The following is a 23,187-nucleotide window of genomic DNA, read 5'->3' on the forward strand; positions in this document are numbered from 1 at the left end:
CTCACAAGTCCATCATTAGTATGGATTCATAAAGTAGGACTTATTCATAAAAAAGTAAATGGCAATGAAAATGAAACAACTATAGCCAGATCCAACATCCCAAATGAATTAAAACAACAAGGGGCACCTGGGTGGCTCAGATGGTTGAGCAACTCTCAGTTTTAGTTCAGGTCATACTCTCAGGGTTGTAGGATCGAGTCCTATGGTGGGTTCCCAGCTCAGCAGTGGGTCTGCTTAAGGATTTTCTTCCTCTGCACCCCCCCAAAATAAGTAAATAAATCTCTAAGAAATAATAATAACAACATTAACTGAAAAAAGCCAGACACAAAAGAGCACATACTATATGATACCATTTATATAAAATTCAAAAATTCAAGAATTAAGAAGGAATTAGGAAAGCTTCTAGATTATAATATTCAACTTTGCCACCTATGTGGATACATGGGTATATTCACTTTACGATAATTTACAGAACTGTATACTCATGATTTACATACATTTCTGTATGGATGTCATACTTGCATAAAATTATAAATTTAATAAAAATTTTTAAATAGAAATTTCAAAATATATAATGTAATATACATACATATACACATACACATAAATACATTACGTTAATATCATTTCTTTCATTTACATAAAATGATGTAAAGTTTATTCAAATGAAATTGTTAGCCCTGGAAGTAGAAAATGAGTAAGTAAACAAAATGCACATTTAATGGACTATCTTATTATAAAAAAATAATTAGTATTAGAAAAAAACTACATGGTAAGAGAGATAGCCAGATATGATGAGAGTTAGAACATCCCTCTGAAGTAGTCTTCCATCTCCTGACACCCCACCCCCTACCACCAAAACTCAAATCAAGCCTTGAGATCCAACTACCAATTTGTAGGATATAAAGACAGAAGGATATGTTAAATGATACCACAGAAAAAGAATCAGCAATATTTGGAATATGGGAAACTTTACAGGATAAACTACCTACCTTATTCAACAAATAAACACAAGAGAAAAAAGTGTTGGAGGTACATAAAGATTTACAAAGACTTGTAAGAACTCACCAACTATTTGTTGGACTTTATTTGGATATGGATTCAAAGAAAACTATAAACATATATACAGACTTACGACGTTTATGAAACAACTGGAAATTTGAATGCTGACTGGATATTTGATTTATAGAATTATTTGCTAAAAAAACTTTAAGTTGTGATGCTAGTACTGAATGAACTGAATAACAGATGAAATAAAATGACTTGGGATTTGCTTCAAAATAAAACAAGAGTAAGTAGGTAAGATTGTAACATACAAAACTGGCCATGAGTTTTTAATTGTTGAAGCTGGGTATGGGTACATGAAGTTCATTACACTATTGTCTACTTCAGTCTATGTTTGAAATTTTCAGTAATAAAAAGTTAAAAGAAATCCTTCCAAGTCCCCCTTAAAATGGGACTAAAATGGGATTACCAAAAAATTTAACTGGAATAATATCTTTAACAAAAATAGAAACTCTGAAAAGTACTAAAGGAAAAAAATTACCTTTGGAAAAAATGTTCTGATACATCAGAAGCTCATCAATGTGATTTTTACTGATTTAACTGATGCCACTGTACTCAGATATTCTTAATTTTCCTTTTTATTTGACTAGATTTTAAGAGTAGTGACTTTTTTTTTTTTTTAAGATTTTTACTTATTTATTTGACAGAGAGATAGAACCAGAGAGTATAAGGAGGGGGAATGGCAGAGGGAGAGGGAGAAGGAGACTCTCTGCTGAAAAGGGAGCCAGAGGTGGGACTCAATCCCAGGACCCTGAGATCATGACCTGAGCTGAAGGCAGATGCTTAACCGAATAAGCCACCCGGGTGCCCCCGTAGTGACTAATTCTTATATAGCTTTCTGTTATCCAGTATCTTGTGTAATACCTTTCAACAGGAGGCACTCAAAAAAAAATATTTAATGAGTAGATTAATATTTTTACTAAATTCTTTTTTTAAAAGATTTTATTTATTTATTTGATAGAGAGATCACAAGTAGGCAGAGAGGCAGGCAAAGAGATGGGGGGAAGCAGGCTCCCTGCTGAGCAGAGAGCCAGATGGGGGCTCTATCCCAGGACCCTGAGATCATGACCTTAGCTGAAGGCAGAGGCTTTAACCCACTGAGCCACCAAGGCGCCCCATTTTTGCTAAATTCTTGATTAAGCATCTTCCAAATAATGATTATTACTGTCTGGTATCAAAAGACAGTTTCCTGGATGATATTTAGTTACATATTAAATAATATATGAATATATAATCAAACAGTGTCCCAAAAAATTGCAGGATGTAAAGAACTTTTTAAACGTGAAAACCTACACATCTTTTTGTAACTTGTGAATTTTATTTTATTTTTTTTTAAAGATTTTATTTATTTGACAGAGAGAGCAAGAGAATACAAGCAGGGGGAATAGCAGAGGGAGAGGGAGAGGGAGAAGCAGGCTCTCTGCTCAGCAAGGAGCTGGATATGGGACTTGATCCCAGGAGTCTGGGATCATGACCTGAGCTGAAGGCAGACATTTAACCAACTGAACGACCCAGGCGCCCATATCTTGTGACTTTTAAAAATCTCAAAAAACTGAAACTATTTAAAACAAACATACATGAAATTAGAACTTACAAAATGAGTAGCCAAAAAAAAAAAAATTTAGCAAGACTTACCTAGCAGGAGGAATTCCTCTCTTACAGAGATCCACCCTCACTCTCTCCCCCACATGTCTATAGATCTCCACTATAGCCAATACTGCAGCATCTCTCACCTGTCAAGGAATTCAGAACTTAAGCTTAGAAGAGACATAATAAAATATGTCATATCACGACACCATTACAACTTAAAGTTCTCAGTTGGTTTTAATGCTTCTAAACCCCTAAGAGATTTTGGCAGGTCAGTAACAAAAACCAAGAGGACCTGCCAAGAAAACTCTAGAGAAACCTTGTAAAAGGTTTTGTAGAAATCTAAGAAACATGTATATAAAAGTTACTAATGCGGCTTTTTAAAAATCTTTTTGTAGTAAGACTGCACAAAGAACTGCCAATAAGTGTATGAATACAAATTTTATTGTGGCCAATATATTTCCCTGGAATAAAACTGCCCTTCAAGAATGTGGTCTGAACTCAACACCAGTGTTCATAGCATCATTCTTTACGATAGCCAAAAGGTGAAGCAAACCCAAATATCCACCTAAGGATGAATGTATGAACAAAATGTGGTATACACATCCAGTGGAATATTATTCAGCCTTAAAAAGGGAAGGGCAGAAATTCTGACACATGCTACAATAGAGATGAACTTTGAAGACATTATGCTATGTGAAATATGCCAGATACAAAAGGACAAATTGTTGTATGGTTCTACTTTCATGGAGTACCTAGAGTAGTATAATCATATGGAGAGAAAGTAAAACGTGATTGTCAGGAGCTGGGGGGTTGGGAAGAATGGGGAGTTATTATTTAATGGGTACAGAGTTTGGAAGATGAAAAAGTTCTGGAAATGGATGGCGGTGATGGTTGCACAACAGCGTGAATGTACTTAATGCCAATGAATTATATACTAAAAAATGACTGGAAAGGTAAATTTTATGTTGTGTATATTTTAGCACAATTAAAAGAAAAAACATGTGGCCTCAAGACAAGAATTTGGAAGACAGCTCTAGTTCCCTTTCACAGGTCACAAAGAACAAATAAAGAGGTAATAGAACTCTCTTCAAACTTCCAGAGATAGAGCCAGTGTCTAATAGCAAGGAATACTTTATCCAGAGTTATTCCAAATGCCCAAGCTATGACAAAAAGGTTACAGTCAAGGTTCAAATCCACTAAGATGGACAAGATCTAGGATACACCTCTGTATTATGCCTACAGCATACACAGCTCAAGTAAAGAAATTACAAATTTCCTCTGTTAAATAAGGTTATGACTGTTGTAAAAAGCTGTTGTTATACAACCACATTCAGGAATGAAGAAAGGATACTGACAACCTGTCCTCACAAATAACAAATAAAAGAACTATAAAAAGGAATCAAGTTCTTTGTCACTCAGTCAAACCCAAGATCTATCCTTTTGGTCCCATATATCCATATATCCTTTTGGTCCCATATATCCTTAATACTAGCCAAACGAGTAAAACTTAAGCAACTTATGTGAATAAAATGCGTTCTCAGAAAGTAACTTTGGTGGATTTTAAGAGAAAAAATGAGGTGAAATCTTGATTTCACTACCCAACTCCACCTGCCCTCTTCTTTTTTTTAAGTGGAGTAAGGGTGCTAGGAAAGAAGAGATAGCCAAAAAATTTAGTCAATGCTTGAATGTAAGTAAAATTTTACCTGACTGTTGGAATCTCCAAATAGGATACACAAATGTGGTACCAGCTTGCTGAGAACTAGTGGCTGAGCCCCAAAACTAAATATAATTTGAAACAAAAATAAAGAGAATTTGGTTTTAATGAAACAGTAAACAAAATAACCTTACACTTTCTTCTTGTCTATATCAATAAGACAAACATTGTGGGGAGCATGGGTACACATCATTAAAACATGAAGGACATCAGACACAAGCAAAAACTAATTCTAAACAATGTGAAATATGCAAACTTGAAAAACCATGACTGACAATGAAAACTGTCAACACATGATCCAAGAGAACAAAATGTTCAACCAATGGCACTCTTACACCTAGTAACTTACTGATCACTCAGGAAAATTTGAGCTTTTGCTTTAAAATACTTAACTTTTTTTTTAGATGCCAGGTCTCAAATTTGCATTCCAATAAAACCTTTATTTATAAAGGTTATAATATTTGATGAGGTCATGGGTTGAAAGCAAATGACAGGAGAGCCAAAAACCACATAAGTTGTGCAAAACTGAATGCACTTACAAGCTCTAGATGGCAGAAAGGACCACAGTGGAGTAAAAGAAAATAAATGAAGGTATAGTTAGAAAAAAGGAAGTAACACCTCAGGAAAAGTTGAAAGCTACTATGTATCACCTATCTTGTTGCATAGAACTTGAACAAATAATCCAGAAAGAGATCAAAAGCCCCAACAACTTCTTCAGACTGGAGTTCTGAGCTCTGTGGCTCTATGCTGTCAGAGCTCTACATACTGGTACCTGATTCACTGTCTAGTTACCTGGAAGAGTCTTGTTCAGTCTGTGATTTGGGTAACCATCCACACTGGTCTAGAAAACCTAGCTGGAGGGAAATGGCTATAATATTTGAAATACCACGGAGTTAAAACAATTCCAAACTGGGTCCAAAACCTAAGTTATATCAACATACTTCTTATACGATCATCTATTTTGGGTAGCACTATTAAAAAAAAGAGAAACACTTCTTATCACTAATAATTTTAAATTAATATACACATAAAAATTTAACAGCTGAAGGTATAAAATCAAATAAAAGCTCTCACACCAAAAATCAATTAATAACTATTTAAAATGTTATTTCCATAACTTCCTTCAAGTTTTATGAAATGGATATTGTTCTTTCCTTTTAGAAAAACAAAAAACAAGACAGCTATTTTCAGTAATCATAAAACTTACATGTTTAGGGTTTCAATAAGACACAGACACACGCCTTCTCGAGATCGAAAATTCTTGTGCTTAAAACCAGAAGCCAACTGTTCCCAAATGTACTATTTAAAAGAAAAGTAAACAAGTATAGCAAAAAATTAAATTACTCATGTTATAATCTTTTTTTATTCCCAACCCTATCACCAACTTTAAATAACTGAATTTTCCCATCAGACTTTACTTCTCTACAATTTTTTTTTAAAGAATATATTTATTTATGACAGAGACAGAGAGAGAGGGAGACAGGGAGAGAGGGAACACAACAAGCAGTGTGAGAGGGAGAAGCAGGCTTCCCGCTGAGCAGGGGACCCCCAATGCGGGGCTTGATTCCAGGACCCTGGGATCATGACCTAAGCTGAAGGCAGACATTTAATGACTGAGCCACCCAGGCGTCCCTCTACAAGCTTTCCTAAGCCAAATTTGTACTAATGTTGCTCTCACCCATTTTAAAGTACCTTAATCACATTTTTAGTTTTTATTTGGTATCTTTCACTTTAGGTTTCAGTTATTTTCAGAAAAACTATGTCCAATACCTAAAAACCTTAAGATTTCCACGGACACAAAATTCTTTCTAAGCTTTAGAAATCTCCCAACAACAATGCTACCATTATAAGCCTAGTAGTCCAGTAAGCATTTAAAAGGTCCAATGTTGCTTAGCAACTACTCCAAATTGTCACATGGAACAGGCTTTTTCAACACTTTATAATTCAGGCTTTTCTCACTTTAGCACTGGATCCAAATACAGAAACATTATTTGATAAATGGTATCTACTAAAATTTCCTTTTTAAAAAAGCATGTATCACCTGTACAGATATTCCACAACAATTATATGAATTTAGTGTAGGAAGGAACCCAACTTTATTCTTCTAAACATACAGTCCACTGACTCAATCAATCCTTTCTCCACATTTAGAAACACCACCCTTACCATTTATTAGATCCATGAACACATACACACATATACCTCTTCTTGGACTCTTTATTCAATTCCACTAATACTTCTCTTTCTGCCAAACTTTCTCGAAAGTAACTTGGAAGTTTACTCAGAAAATCTTAAGTGTGAATAACCTGATGCAGCAACATCATCTCTGGAACACTATTTTATATTTATATCCAAAGACATGTCAAGGAGGTTCCTTAGAGAATAGCTTATAACAGCATGTCAAAAATGAGTTAAAATTTGAACCACTAAACAAATGTTGAAGGATACCCACCAAACTATTAATAAGGACTTCATTCTAAGGTATAAAATATCTGGGCAAACAGTTTATTTTTGCAATTTTTTATAAAACATATGCAATATGTTTTATAATTTTAAAACTGTATTTTAGGTAATAACCCATAATACCATTGTATATATTATAAATTCCAGGGGTTTTTTTCTACTTAACATGAGCTACTCTATAAATTTCTGTTTACATGTCAATTTATTGTCATACTTTTCACATATGCTCCATGCCCAGCATGGAGTACAACATGGAACTTAAACTAACAACACTGAGATCAAGACCTGAGCTGAGATCAAAAGACAGATGCTTAATTGACTGAGCCATCCAAGTGCCCCTTTCTGCTCTCTTTTCAAAACATCTCCATAGGGGCTAATTTATTCTACCGTATTCATAAAACACAAATCGGTATCATAGAATATATGCCTTATACAATTAGTCACCACCTGTTCAAATAAAAAATTTTCTTCTTGCTGTAAAAGTTGCACAAATTAATATAACTTCAGTAGTTCTCAAAATGAGCCTTCTCAGTGAACACTGTATTATCTGCAAGTAAGAAAAACCAAAAAAAAATCCTAAAAAATATTATAATCAGCATAGTATCCAGCAGAATCTCTGAGTTAGCTTTGTAAAAGATGTCAAAGAGTAGAAAATAGGAAAAAAAAGCAAAAAATCCCCCCAAAGCTAAATACTGATATTTTATCTTAAATTTCAATTTCTTTAAAGAATTAACAATAATTTAGTATTTAAAATTCCAGCCTTCCTGTCCCCTGGGGCTTCACTGACTTGCTGTAATTACCAGGTCTTTTTACCAATATTTCAACACTGATTAGAAAACTGTAAGTTTGAAAATGAAGGCCTACCACAGGTGGTGCTACTTGATCCATTAACTTCAGCATCAGAGTCTGAGCTTCATCTCGAACCTTGTCTTTGGCATCTCCCATTCTGTCTATTAAAGCTACAATAACTAGAGAAAGGCAAGAGAAAGAGTAAACATTTATAATTCATCTCCATTGTAAGCTATATTTTACAAAATCATAAACAGTTTGTTTCCATAAATGAAAAGTTAAGGTAAGCAAATTATTTTCTTTACTCATAAGACTAATCAAAAATAACAGAGAAGAAAGTTTCAAAAGCAGACATACAACATGATATCCACTTATGATAACGTTCAAAAAACAGGCAAGACAAAATATTACCCTATTTAGAAATGTGTATGGCTAGTCAAGCTCTACAGATGAGCAGGGAATGGTTATCTAAAAGGTCATGTCCGTGGTCACCCCTGGCAGAGGGAGGGAGGTGTCATCAGGAATGCAGAGAGGAAGTATCTAGGATGACAGAGTTCTAGTTTCTCCACCTGGGGACAGACAGGTGTTGGTGTGCAATTACATGTGTAATACACACTTACGTATGTATGACATATTACTCAACTGACAAAAATAAAAGCCTAGGCCCCCAGATTGAAGTTTTTCTCTACTATGTCCAAGACTGTGGCACTATTTCATGAAAGGAGGGAGAAAAAGCAGGTAAGAGTCCATTCTTGGAAAGTTTTCATGAGAAAGGTTTTTATAACTATAAATTAACAAAGCCACAAAGAAATCACATCTATTGAGGGTGAGGCTGAAGGGAAAGGGAGAGGAAGATAGAACTGAGAGGGTACAGGTTCTAAAGCCCACTCATTTGGCAAAAATATCTCAGTCAAAATTATCTTTCTGTAAACCCTTAAACTACCACTTCCCCTTGTGTGGTGTTACAAGGTGTGTGGCCACAATATTTCATCTCCTTTTGTCTTTATATCCTTAACCATTAAGTCTGCAGCAGAACTCACCTCAGAAGATGAACTGAAAATTAAAAAGAGAATAAATGTAAACCACTTAGAGTGAAGAACACTGAGTAAGCACTCTGTATCACCTACCACCCCCCCACCATCGCTAGCATCATTCTACAGGTTGGCAGGCAAAGAAATTAACTTTTGTTTCTCTTTTGATATGACAGCTATAGCCTTCTTTTCCCTGGGGCAATGAAGGCTGAGGCCTAGTTTAAACAAGGGAAGGAAGAAATGCAATTAAGAAATGGATTTTCTCTCATTTATTTATAGACAATTATAATTAAATGCATAAGTAATTTGATGCAAATATGTTCTAGAATATAACAAGCAGATTGAGGTAATAATAATAAATAACAACACTTAAGGAAAAAAGAAATTACATTCTTTTTGGAAGAAAATTCGACTAGGATGAGAAGCCTACTATACCAAATAAAATGATATCATCCAAAAACCCAAGCTTAATCAAGGAAATGACTATGTAAGAAAAAAGTCCCTGCCATAACATTACAAGCCTGATCAGGAGGCAACTGAAGTACCTGTCAGTTAGAATAATATAAACACTTGTATTTATCTGATGTATTATTAATATCAGAGAAAATCATCGACACCTGTAGGATTGGCTGCTGTGGGACTCTGGTTCCAATAGCTTCTGTGAGGCAGAAGACAGCAATAAACAATAAATATTAAATATTATTATGTACTAAGCACTGAATTATCTCAAGTCAACCCCATAACAATCCTATGAAAAAACCTTCCACACATAATGAAATAGAATAGGCCCATTTGATAAAGAAGGCCCAAAGGCATTAAATACCTTGCCCAAAATCACACAAATAATTTTGTGTGCCAAAGTCACACAAATAATCAGGATTTAAATGATCCACACAGAATCCCTGGGTGGCTCAGTCAGTTAAGCGTCTGCCTTCAGCTCAGGTTATGATCCCAGGGTCCTAGGATCAAGTCCCACATCAGGGTCTCTGCTTAGCGGAGAGCTTGCTTCTCCCCCTGCCCGATGCTTCCCTGTATGTATTCGCTGGTGTTCTCTCTTTCTCTCTCTGACAAATAAGTAAATAAAATATCTTAAATAAAAATAAATAAATAATAACTAAATAAATTAAAAAAACCTTCCACACATAACTTCATTCAATTCCTTCCTTTTACAGAAAGGCTCCTAACATGGTTTGGCTAAGTTCTAAGACAGAGTAAAACAAGAAAGTTAACCCTGGGACTCTTGGTTTAATACCATACCTCCTTCAGAGTACAGAGATATACTGCCTAACTTACAGAGCTACCATACAAATTAGAAACAGTGTAAGGATAATCTCTCATATATGTAAAGCAGATAAGGCCTAATAAATGGATGACAAGTAGGCAATATATGGTAGAAAAGTAGTGATAAAATTTACCTATTATATCACACTGGCTCTCATCTATTAACAAGTTCAAGTTTCACCAAGGAAAATGATGAACATGTACGAAGGGTTCAAAGTAAAAATGATACTGGCTAATATTAATGCACAAAAAGAGTAGATAAGAAGACAAAAAAATTACACATATAAGCCTATGTAGATATATGGAGAACACACGAAATATGAATAAAAGCAATTTAATACAATTTATTAAGTATTTAAGGGTGTAAGAATCGTGGAGTAAAGAAAACTTCAGTGTAGGGTAAGGTTAATATGAAAAGCTCCTAGACACTGGAACCTGAAGTTAATCTTTTAAAGAGAAAAACAGGAGTTCTTTTCTTTTCTTTTTTTTTTAAGATTTATGTATTTGAGAGAGAGAGAAGAGAGGAGGGGCAGAAAGTGTCCCAAGCAGACTCCACATGGAATCTTTTTTTTTTTTTTTTTAAAGATTTTATTCATTTATTTGACAGAGAGAGATTACAAGTAGGCAGAGAGGCAGGTAGAGAGAGAAGGAGGAGGAAGCAGGCTCCCTGCTGAGCAGATAGCCCGATGCGGGACTCGATCCCAGGACCCCGAGATCATGACCTGAGCCGAAGGCAGCGGCTTAACCCACTGAGCCACCCAGGCGCCCCTCCACATGGAATCTGATGTGGGGCTCGATCTCAGGACCCTGAGATCACACAACCTAGGCCAAAACCAAGAGCCAGACACTTAACTGACTATGCCACCCAGGTGCCCCAAGAGGAGAGGGTTTCAAAAAGAAAGAACAGCACAAATTAGGAATAAATTAGGCCAGAACTAGCAAGAGTGAGCAAGTTTCTGATTAGCTAAAGTGGAAAAGAGTACTTGCTAAAGATCACTGATAAATAAGGCTACTGAGAGGCAGAAGGGACATACACGCTGAGAGAATCAGAACACCAAAGGACAACCAAACAGAAGTTCTGAAAGCAGGACAGTACTGGGAGGCAGTCGGAGCATCAAACCCCATCTAGCCCTCCTTGTGCTAAAAAAAATAAGCAAGATACGTAACTAGAAGCAGGTATTGATTAAAAAGGGAATAATAAAGGGAAACTCACTAAGATGCTTCTGCTAAAAGGATAGCTAAACAATAAAAATAAAAAGAAGAAAGCAGTATTATACCAAACATGAATAAAAAGCTGACCAAAGATAATTCAAAAATAAGTGTAGCATTATGAAGCATTAATTCATTAAAGAAAAACCACAAACATCTGAAGTTTCCCTTAAATATTTCTTTTCTTTCCCCCTTAGATATTTCTACATAACAGGAACCAAATGTACTCATCAAAGCACTCCAAAAGACAAATGAAGGTCACTCAGGTTTAGAAAGCAGGTCAAAATCAATGTAACCCTAACCACTACACAAAGAAAAGCACTGTATTAGTATACTGTACTGTACTACAAACACACTACTGTAAGTGCACCGCAAAGTATGGCTGGGAGCCCAGATCAGTCTACAACTGTGGTAAAAAAAGAAATTGAGAGTGTTTATAACATAAAAGTTTAAAAACAATCTGACCAAAATAATTTTATTTACTGAATCCAATAACAAAAAATTGAGCCTTGAATTTTTTTCCTTTTCACTTTGCTGTAATTTACTTTCATTGTATTTTACAAAATATTCATCTGCAACAGACTAGCAACAAAAGAACAAGTCCTTCACATATAGTCTAACAACTGGTGCTGTAGGAATGCAAACTGGAGCAGCCACTCTGGAAAACAGTATGGAGGGTCCTCAAAAAGTTAGAAATAGAGCTACCCTATGACCTAGCAGCTGTACTGCTAGGTATTTACCCAAAGGATACAAACATAGTGATTCGAAAGGGGACATGCACCATGATGTTTACAGCAACATCATCAACAATAGTCAAACTATGGCAAAAGCCCAAATGTCCATCAACTGATGAATGGATAAAGAAGATGTGGGGGACGTGAGTCTCTATATAATGGAATATTACTCAGCCATCAAAAAGAATGATATCTTTACGATGTGCAATGACATGGATGGATCTAGAGTATATTATGTTTTTTTTTTTTTAAATTTTTTTTTTAAGGTTTTATTTTATTTATTTGAGAGAGACAGTGAGAGAGAGAATGAGCGAGGAGAAGGTCAGAGAGCGAAGCAGACTCCCCAGGGAGCTGGGAGCCTGATGTGGGACTCGATCCCGGGACTCCAGGATCACGCCCTGAGCCGGAGGCAGTCGTTTAACCAACTGCGCCACCCAGGCGTCCCTAGAGTATATTATGTTAAGTGAATTAAGTCAGAGAAAGACAAATACCATATGACTTCACTTACATGTGGAATTTAAGAAACAGAACAGATGAACATATGGGAAGGGTAGGAAAAAAAGGAGAGGGAAACAAACCACAAGAGATTCTAACAACAGAGAACAAATTGAGTTTTGATGGAGGGAAGTGGGTTGGGGGGTAGGCTAGATGGGTGATGGGTATTACGAAGGGCACTTGTTATGATAAGCACTGGGTGTTCTATGTAAGTGATGAATCACTGAATTCTATTCTTGAAACCAATATTACACTGCATGTTACCTGGAATTTAAATAAAAATTTTAAAAGGGAAGAAAATAAATGAATAATTAAAGAGAAAGAAAAAGTCCTGCTGTAATAAATTTTTAATGTTACAAAAAAATAAAAGTTACAGTAAAACATTTTAAAATATGAAGTAAAAAATTTATCAATAGTATATTTAGTGTGTTTTATGCTTTTTTTTTTTTTTTGACTCAAAGGAAATATTTAAATAGGCTTAAAATATTTTATGTCTAGGCAACCTAAAATGCTAAGTAGATCTCTGGGTTGTAAAAGATTACATTTTTGCATTCACAGAGAAAGAATTCTATAAAAACGATGAGGGGGAAAATAAGTCAGTATGTCAAAACCTACAATAATTTTTAAATAAAGTTAACTTACCCATTACTACATAGGACTTAAATCGTGTTGATAATCTGTCCACAAAGGCACTTAAAATTTCCAATCCCATTAATGATACCTACAGACAGAAAGAAATTTTAATGAATACAAAGTACCAATGTCTTCTTTCATATCAATTATAATCACTGACATACAAAGATCTTCATATATTATCAAGTTTTTTAAGAAAATAAGGACACTGAAGTGTTCAGGCGATAAAGGCTGATAAGATTAGGGCACCCTGTTCTCAAATGGTTCAATAATAATAATAATAATAATGCATAAATATGGCAGGAAGATAGCGAGTTACCATGTTAGTAAATGGTAAATTAGGTGAAGGGTACAAAGAAGTTTACGGACTATACACGCAACTTTCCTATAATGGTGAAATGTTTCCTAAATGAAAGTCAAAATAACAGCACCTTTAATTATATAGAAATTCCAGTTTTTGTCTAGGATAACAAACACCAGAAAACAATACCACTCCCACTGTAAGAAGAAAAAGCCAAATAATCTATAGAACCTTATCTATTCTTGAGTCCATCAGAAATCCATCAGTTGTAGGATAATCAACTAGCCTGAAATTTAAGGAAAGATAGATATCCCCAAAGAGATGGGACATAAGCAATAGGGCACATGTGGCTGTGGACAGAAGGAAAATGAAAATGTGATACAAGTGGGTTAAGAGTTCAACTATATTTAATTCATTGTTAATAGCTGGATGTAGGTTAGCATGAAAATACATAAACCCTAGTAGCCAGAGACACAAAAGGAGAGACACCCATTTACAGGCTCTTTCTCCACAAACCTCCACTGGACACTCAAGATTGGAAAAAGTATCTCTTGGCTGTACAGGTCTGACAGAGGGAGGCAGCTGCCTATGTAGGAAAGGGACAAACCTTTCCTTTCCCATACTCATAAGAAATAAAGATATAAAGCTATTGAGAGAAAGACAAAAACTGTCACCTTAGGACACAGGTAAAAACTCACTGCTGGTGAGCAAAAAAGAAAACAAAAAAAGTTCTCTACTTCAGAGGGAGAAGCAGAAAATCTTCCTGGGCTCAAATAATTAGAAGTTTACAGTTGAGGAGAATCAGGATTTCTGTTAAAGTCTCATCCCCCAGACTCAAGAACAAGGGGGTCCTAAGACTGAAGCTGGACCAGAAAAAGAGAGAACACTCCCACTCCCCAAATCCAGGAGCAGTTTACCATCGGAGAAGAGAACATGGGAGAAAAGCCCTGTATGAAGCACGGGAAAAAAGGGAAGGTATAAGGTGAAGGGTGTTACAAAAACACTAAGTGACTTAATTATAATTCCACTCTTAGGTATATATCCAAAGGAATTAAAGTAGGACACACACACACAGATACCTGAAAGTCAATGTTCATTACAGCATTATTCATAATAGCTAAAAGGTGCAAAAGTCCACATGTCCTTCAACTGATGGATAAAGAAAATGTGATGTATGCACTCAATAAAAAACGTGGTCTTAAATAGAACTGATTGGTGTATGTTACAACATGAATGAACCTTGAAAACATTGTTAAGTGAAACAAAAAAAGTCACATATGATCAGATGTTGTAGGATTAAATTTATAAGAAATGTCCAGAATAGGCAAACCTATAAAGATAGAAAGCAAATTAGTGGTTACCTAGAACTAAGGAATGTGGGGGGATAAGGTGGTATCTCCAAAAGGGTACCGGGATCTTCTTGAGGCGATGGAAATATTCTAAAATTAACTGTGCTGATGTTTGTGCATATCTATAAATATACTTAAAAAATCAATGAACTGTACACTTCAGTTGACTAAATTGTGTAGTATGTAAATTATATCAATAAAGCTGTTAAAACATAATTGAAAAATCTACAAATAGACTTACAGACTTAATAGACTTTACAGATGATAAAAGCAGTATCTCAAATAAGCAGGAAAAACATGCATACTTGGTAAGATCTCACTTAGGAATCTATCCCCAAGATACACTAACAAAATTATTAAAGAACATGTAAATATTATTCATTGTATGAGACCAGAAATTACCCAAACATCAATATGAGACAGGTTTGATAAACTATAGTATATCTATAATATAGGGTACTATAACACTTTAAAACTAACAATGAGGACTACTTTAATTCTGCTACGTAATAACCTCCACGATATTGTTGTAAGATATATTTATTTTAGTGAGAGAGAGTGAGCAGGGGGAGAGAGTGAGAGAATCTCAAGCAGGCTCCCCGCTGAGTGTGGAGTCCCACTCGAGTCTTGATCTCATGACTCTGAGATCATTATCTGAGCCAAAATCAAGAGCCAGACGCTTAATCAACTGAACCACCCAGGTGTACCTCCACGATATATTGTTAAGTGAAACAAGCAAGTTGGGACAATGCGTATATATACAGAGAGTACTACAAGTAGATATAGTTAGAAATGTTTACTAAAAATAACAGCAATGGAGGGGCACCTGGGTGGCTCAGTTGTTAAGTGTCTGCCTTTGGAGGAGGTCATGATCCCAGGGTCCTGGGATTGAGCCCCACATTGGGCTCCTTGCTCAGCGGGAAGCCTGCTTCTCCCTCTTCCACTCCCCCTGCTTGTGTTCCCTCTCTCGCTGTGACTCTCTCTGTCAAATAAATAAATAAAATATTTTTTAAAAAATAACAGAAATGGAATAATAATCAGGAAAAAAATTTTATGGTTAGGAACAGACTATAAGGAATAGAGAAGGAAGCCAGACAATTTTGAATACACTATTTCACTGAAAACAAAATAAGTGAACCTAAGCGCATACTAAATTAGCATTAGAACCACACAGAAGACTATTTCAAGTGACTTTAGACTATAGTACTTTGATTATCTCTCTTCAGGGGGATATACCCTAAGAACATACACTAAACTCTTTAAAAAGAAACTTCAACACTTTTAGAAATCTTTTTGATTGAAGGAGATAGAAGACATACAGAAGTAGTATTTTAAAAAAAAAATGCAGTCCTGAAACTAAATTAGAATTACTTTGAACTCATGATATACTTTTCTTCAAAATTAAGATACAACCTATACTGTTCATTGAAAAAAATCTATAAACAAACAAGTAGCAGTGAGTTCCACTAGCACTCACATATATACTATTTCCCACTAAAAAGAACAAGAGAAGTGGCTGATTCCAGGGTAGAAGCAGGAAATAGGACATTTTGTGATACCAGCTAGTAAATACACTATAAGAGATTACTAGAGTCATGTCAAGATACAACATTTAAATATTAACAAGGATAATAACTGCACTGTCTTAAAACACACTAGATATGTTTAAATGTAAAAATTAATAATGATAAAAACTATTTGGCCAATATTGGAGGATGCTTAAAAGACCACCTTAATTTTTTGACAATTAGTAAGTGAAAGGAAAGAATCATATGAACTACAGGCATACCTCAGAAATACTGTGGATTCTGTTCCAGACCACTGAAATAAAGGGAATATCGCAACAAAGTGAGTCAAGTAAATTTTTTTCATTTCCCAGTGCATATAAAAGTCATGTTTACCCTGTATTTTGCTGTAGTAAGCATGCAATATCATTATGTCTTAAGAAAAGTGAATACCTTACTTAAAAATAAAATACTGCTAAAAAATATAAGCCGTTATCTAAGCTTTCAGCAAGTTGTAATCTTTTGGCTAGTGGAAGGTCCTGCCTCAATGTTGATGGCTGCTGACCAATCAGTGTAGTGATTGCTAAAGGCTCGGGTGGCTGTGGCAATTTCTTAAAAATAAGACAATAAAGTTTGCCACAATTGACTTTTCCTTTCATGAATGATTTTCTCTGTAGCATGTGATGCTGTTTGATAGCATTTTACCTACAGAATTTCTTTCAAAATTGAAGTCAATATTCTCAAACTCTGATGCTGCTTATCATCTAAATATATGTAATATTTTAAATCTTTTGCTGTCATTTCAACAATCTTCATAACATCTTCACCAGGAGTAGACACCATCCCAAGAAAAACTATTTCCTCATTCATAAGAAGCAACTCCTCATGTGCTCAAGTTCTATCATAAAACTGTAGCAACTGAATCACATTTTTAGAATCCTTTCTTTCTTTCTTAGGTTATTTTAATTCCAGTTAGTTTACATACAGTGTTGTAGGAGTTTCAGGTGTACAATGTAGTAATTCAACACTTACATCACTCTGTGCTCATCACTACATTCTTTAATAGCCATCACCTATTTAACCCACCAGAATACCCAGTGGGAAAAAGACAGTCTCCTCAACAAATGGTGTTGGGAAAACTAGAAAGCAACATGCAAAAGAATGAAACTGAAGCACTGTCTTACACCTTACACAAAAATAAACTCAAAATGATCAAAGACCTAACTGTAAGACCTGAAACCATGAAAGTCCTAAGAGAGAACATAGGTTTAACTTCTTTGATACTAGCTGTAGCAACCTCTTTATGTCTCCCGAGGCAAGGGAAACAAAAGCAAAAATAAGTCATTGGGACTAGACCAAGATAAAAAGTTACTGTGCAGAGAAGACTCCACTTCTAATTCTAGTTCTATTGCTATTTCTACCACATCGGCAGTTATGCCCTCCACTGACCACCTCAAAGCCATCAAATTCCAAACTCCTGTTTATGTTGATATTTTGATCTCTTCCCAGGAATCAGGAATGTTCTTGGCATCTAAAAGGGTGAATCCTTTCCAAAAGGCTTTCAATTTACTTTGCCCACATCCATCACAGAATCACCATCTATGGCAGCTATAGTCTTACGAAGTATGTTTCTTAAATAAGACTTTAAAATCAAAATTACTCCTTGAGGGGGCGCCTGGGTGGCTCAGTGGGTTAAAGCCTCTGCCTTCGGCTCAGGTCATGATCCCAGGGTCCTGGGATGGAGCCCCACATCGGGCTCTCTGCTCCGCAGGGAGACTGCTTCCTCCTCTCTCTATCTCTCTGCATGCCTCTCTGCCTACTTATGATCTGTGTCAAATAAATAAATAAAATTAAAAAAAAATTTACTCCTTGATCCATAGGCTGCAGAATGGATATTGTGTTAGCAGGCATGAAGACAACAGTAACTCTCATTGTACATCTCCACTGCAGCTCTTGGGTGATCAGGCACATTGTCAATAAACAGTAGTATTTTGAAAGGAATCTTTTTTTCCTTAGCAGTAGGTTTCAGCAGTGGTTTAAAATATTCAGGAAACCATGTTGAAAATACATGTGCTCTCCCCCAGGCTTTGTTGTTCCATTTATGGAGCAACAGGAGAGTAGATTTAGCATAATTCTGAAGGGCCTTAGGATTTTCACAATGGTAAGTGAAGCGGTGGCTTCACCTTAAAGTCAACAGGCTTCATTATCCCATAACAAGAGAGTCACCCTGTCGTTTGAAGCCAGGCATTGACCTCTCCTCTCTAGCTGTCAAAGTCCTAGATGGCATCTTATTGCTAATATAAAGTTGTTCCGTCTACATTGAAAATCTGTTGTTTAGTGTAGCTACTTTCATGCATCATCCTAGCTAGATTTTCTGAATGATTTGTTGGAACTTCTGTACCAGCACTTTGCTACTCCACCATTCATTGTTATGGAGGGAGCTTCTTTCCTTAAACCTCATGAACCAACTTCTGGCTTCAAACGTTCACAGCTTCCTCACCAATCTCAGCCTTCACAGAACTGAGGAGAGTTAGGGCCTCGGACAACGCTCTGGCTTCAGGGAGTGATGTGGTCACTTTGATCTTCTTTTTTTTTTTTAAAGATTTTATTTATTTATTTGAGAGAGAGAGTGTGAGAGAGAGCATGAGCGAGGAGAAGGTCAGAGAGCGAAGCAGACTCCCCATGGAGCTGGGAGCCTGATGTGGGACTCGATCCCGGGACTCCAGGATCACGCCCTGAGCTGAAGGCAGTCCTCCAACCAACTGCGCCACCCAGGCGTCCCTCACTTTGATCTTCTATCCAGACCACGAAAACTCTGTCTCCGTATCAGCAATAAAGCCATGTTGCTTTCTTATCAACTGTGTGTTCACCGGAGTAGCACTTTTAATTTCCTTCAAGAACCTTTCCTTTGCAGTCACAAGTTGGCTGTTTGTCCCAAGAGGCCTAGCTTTTGGCCTGTCTCAGCTTTTGACTTGCCTTCCTCACGAAGCTTAATCATTTCTAGCTTTTGATTTAATGTGAGAGACACACAACTCTTTCTTTCACTTGAACATTTAGAGGCCATTGTATAGCTATTAACTAGCCTCATTTCAATATGGTTGTGCCTCAAGAAACAGGGAGAGGGAGAAAAACAGAAAATGACTGGTCAGTGGAGCAGTAAGAACACTTTTATTGATTAAGTATGCCATTTTGAATGGGGGTGGTTCTAACAATTACAACAGTAACATCAGAGATCACTGATTACAGATCATCCTAACACATTATAACAAAAAAATCAGAAATACTGCAAGAATTACGAAAATGTAACATTGTGATAATGAAGTAACCAAATGCTGTTGGGAAAAGGGCACCAATTGACTTAATGTACGGTTGCCACAAACCTTCAATTTGTGAAAAATGCTGTATCTAAGAAGCACAATAATGCAGGGCAAACAAAATGAGGTATGTTTGCCTTTCTGTTATAAACTATGCCAATGAGTAACCAAATAGAAGTAAATAGTCTAGGTGAAGGAATGACAAAATTAGAGTATCATTTTGCAAACCCTAATGAATTAAGGGATCTAAACACTGAACATTAATGGTTGCTAACACCATAAAAAGATACTGTCACACCTTAAGTGCTTTCTTGATATTATGTACCTCCTGGGGTCGGGGGTGGTGGGCGGCACTGAATCTGACCAAGCTATAGGTCCAACTACCAATTTATAGGATATAGAGAGGAACTAACATCATAGGAATGAAATCAGCAAAACACACCTGTGGGAAACTCTACAAATAAAATCAAGAATTTTTTAAAAATCTACAAATAAAATCCAGGAATGTTTAAAAAGAGACACTGAGGGAGAAACAAACTCAAAGAAAGACACCTAAAGGTGTCCATATCCTAACCTCTAAGACCTGTGGGTATGTTACTTATGCGGTAAAAAAAAACTTTAAAGATGTGGTAAAGGTCTTAAAATGGGGAAATTACTCTGGGTTATCCTGGGCCCAATATATCACAAGATCCCTCATAAAAGAGAGGCAGGAGAGGAGGCAGAGCTGCAATGATAAAAGCAGTAGTCAGAAAGATCTGAAGGTGCTATACTGCTGGCTCTGAAGACAGAGGAAGAGGCCTTAAAGCCAAGAAATGCATGCAGTTTCCAGAATATGGAAAATCATCACCTTGAAGTTCTTTAGAAGAATACATCTTTAGAAGAATACAATCTTGCTGAAACCTTGATTTTATCCCAATGAAACCTATTTAGAAATTGAGCTCTAAAACTATAAGAAAATAAATCTATGTGGTTTTAGACTACTAAGTGTTGGTAACTTGTTACAGCAGCAACAGGAAACTAATATATTAATGAATCACAATGTGGAAATCTTATGTGGATCCTGATTTTTCTTGAAATAATTAAAGGGGAGCCTGGGTAGCTCAGTCAGTTAAGTGTTCGATTCTTGGTTTCAGCTCAGGTCTTGATCTCAGGGTCGTGAATTCAAGCCCCACTGACCTCCATGCTGGGTGGGAGCCCACTAAAATAAATAAATAAAATGACGAATTTAAAAATCTGTATGATATCTTAAAAATTGGAAATTTGACCCTGCATATTTGATATCAAGGAATTTTTTTTTACATTTGATAATGGTAGTGAGGTTAACAATTTTTTAATATATACATACTTTTTTTTTTTAAAGATTTTATTTATTTATTTGACAGAGAGAGATTACAAGTAGGCAGAGAGGCAGGCAGAGAGAGAGAGGAGGAAGCAGGCTCCCTGCCGAGCAGAGAGCCCGATGCGGGACTCGATCCCAGGACCCTGAGATCATGACCTGAGCCGAAGGCAGTGGCTTAACCCACTGAGCCACCCAGGCGCCCTATACATACATTTTAAATGTAGGCTCCATGCCCAGTTGGGAAACCAACTGGGGCTTTAAGTCAAGACCCTGAGATCAAGACCTGAGCTGAGGTCAAGAGTTGGACCCTTAACTGCCTGAGCCACCCATGCACACCAACAATTTTTTTAAAGAATATTTATCTTCAAGACACTAAGTAAAAAATGTCATTGATGAAACAATGTATCTGTGATTTGTGACAAAATGATAAGCATGATTAGCCATGGACGGATGAGTGTTGTGAGCGGATTTGTTATTTTATTCTGCCTACCTTTATGTATGTTCAAATTTCTTTATAGTAAAAAGTTAAAAACAAAAAACAAAAAACTACAGGAAGTGTGATTCCTAATAGTGAAATAAACATACCCTTGAAACAAAAAGAACAACTCAATGCCCACACTCTTTTACTCAACCTCATCCTAAGAGTCTTAGCCAATGCACACAAACCAAGCAAAACTAAAGAACTGGAAAGAAGGAGGAATACTATCTTTATTTCTGGTAGTATTATACAGTAGTCCCCTGTTATCCCCAGTTTTGCCTTCCACAGCCTGAATTACCCAAGGTTGAATGTGGTTCAGAAGTAGATAATCCTCTTCAGAAATCAATAATAGCCTAACACTATGTTACAATGCCTACATCATTAACCTCACTTCATCTCTTCACTTCATCCCACATCATCACAAGAAGGGTAAGTATAGTACAAGGAGATTTTAAGTGAGACCACATTCACATAACTTTTATTATAGTATATTGTTATAAATGTTCTGCCTTATTATTAGTTAATTTCTTATGGTGCCTAACATAAATTAAGCTTTATCATAGGTATGTATGTATAAGGAAAAACACCATGTACGTATATATAGGTACTCTCTGCTATTTCCAGCATCTGCTAGGGTGTCTTGGAAATGTGTCCCCCAATGGATATGAGGAGGGACTACCATATATAGAGAAAACCTAAAAGAATCCATCAACTGCAGAAAAAATGTTTTGAATTATAAGCAGGTTGGCCACAAAATCAATATCCAAAATGCCATTTCATTTCAATATATCAGAAAGCATAATTTTAAAAATAATAAATAGCATTTATACTCTTAACTATGAAAATAATTCTAACAAAATGTGTGTAAGACCGATTGGGAGAAAATAATGAAACATTAATGAAACACAATAAAGAAAGCACAGGAGCACCTGGGTGGCTCAGTCGGTTAAGTATCTGCCTTCGGCTCAGGTCATGACCCCAGGGTCCTGGAATAGAGCCCCACATCAGGCTCCCTGCTCAGCAGAGAGCATGCTTCTCACTCTCCCTCTCCCTCCACTGGTGCTCACTCACTCACTCAATTTCCCTCTCTCAAATACATACATAAAATCTTGAAAAAAAAAATAAATAAACAATTTTCATGGGTAAAAGAGGTTATTATAAAGATATCGAGTCTTCCCCTAAAAAAGAGGATACACACAAAATAGATAATCACGTCAAAAAATGGGCAGAAGACGTGAACAGACACTTCTTCAAAGAAGACATACAAATGGCTAACAGACACATGAAAAAATGTTCATCATCATTAGCAATCAGGGAGATTTAAGATTCAAATCAAAACCACATTGAGATACCACCTTATGCCAGTTAGAATGGCAAAAATTAACAAGACAATAAACAACGTGTGTTGGAGAGGATGTGGAGAAAGGGGAACCTCTTACACTGCTGGTGGGAAAGCAAGTTGGTGCAGCCACTTTGGAAAACAGTGTGGAGATTCCTTAAGAAAAACAGAGCTTCCCTATGACCCTACAATTGCATCACTGGGTATTTACCCCAAAGGTACTGATGTAGTGGAAAGAAGGGCTATCTGTACCCTAATATTCATAGCAGCAATGGCCATAGTTGCCAAACTGTGGAAAGAACCAAGATGCCCTTCAACAGATGAATGGAGAAAGAAGATATGGTTCATATATACAATGGAGTATTATGCCTCTGTCAAAGGATGAATACTCAACTTTTGTATCAACATGGACAGGACTGGAAGAGATTATGCTGAGTGAAATAAGTCAAGCAGAGACAATCAATTACCATATGGTTTCACTTACTTGTGGAGCATAAAAAATAACACAGAGGACATTGGGAGATGGAGAGAAGTGAGTTGGGGGAAATCGGAGGGAGA

At 36.2% G+C, this 23,187-nt stretch overlaps 1 protein-coding gene across 37 annotated transcripts in view; it reads right to left on the reverse strand.

The window, feature by feature from the left end:
* CLASP2 (cytoplasmic linker associated protein 2) overlaps nt 1–23,187 on the reverse strand; it is a 180,396-nt gene that overhangs the window by 151,973 nt on the left and 5,236 nt on the right. For 36 of the 37 annotated variants that reach the window (XM_044252774.1, XM_044252775.1, XM_044252773.1 and 33 more), the window contains exons 2-6: nt 13,014–13,092; nt 7,697–7,800; nt 5,577–5,668; nt 4,359–4,434; nt 2,701–2,798 (exon numbers count right to left, since the gene is read on the reverse strand). In XM_044252774.1, the coding sequence (XP_044108709.1) occupies nt 2,701–2,798; nt 4,359–4,434; nt 5,577–5,668; nt 7,697–7,800; nt 13,014–13,092 (449 nt within the window). Of the gene's footprint in view, nt 1–2,700; nt 2,799–4,358; nt 4,435–5,576; nt 5,669–7,696; nt 7,801–13,013; nt 13,093–16,443; nt 16,465–23,187 lie in introns of those variants that run through there. The other variant, XM_044252803.1, reaches the window with a different exon arrangement.

This window comes from Neovison vison, chromosome 6 (assembly GCF_020171115.1).
Source record: "Neovison vison isolate M4711 chromosome 6, ASM_NN_V1, whole genome shotgun sequence".
NCBI lineage: Eukaryota > Metazoa > Chordata > Mammalia > Carnivora > Mustelidae > Neogale > Neogale vison.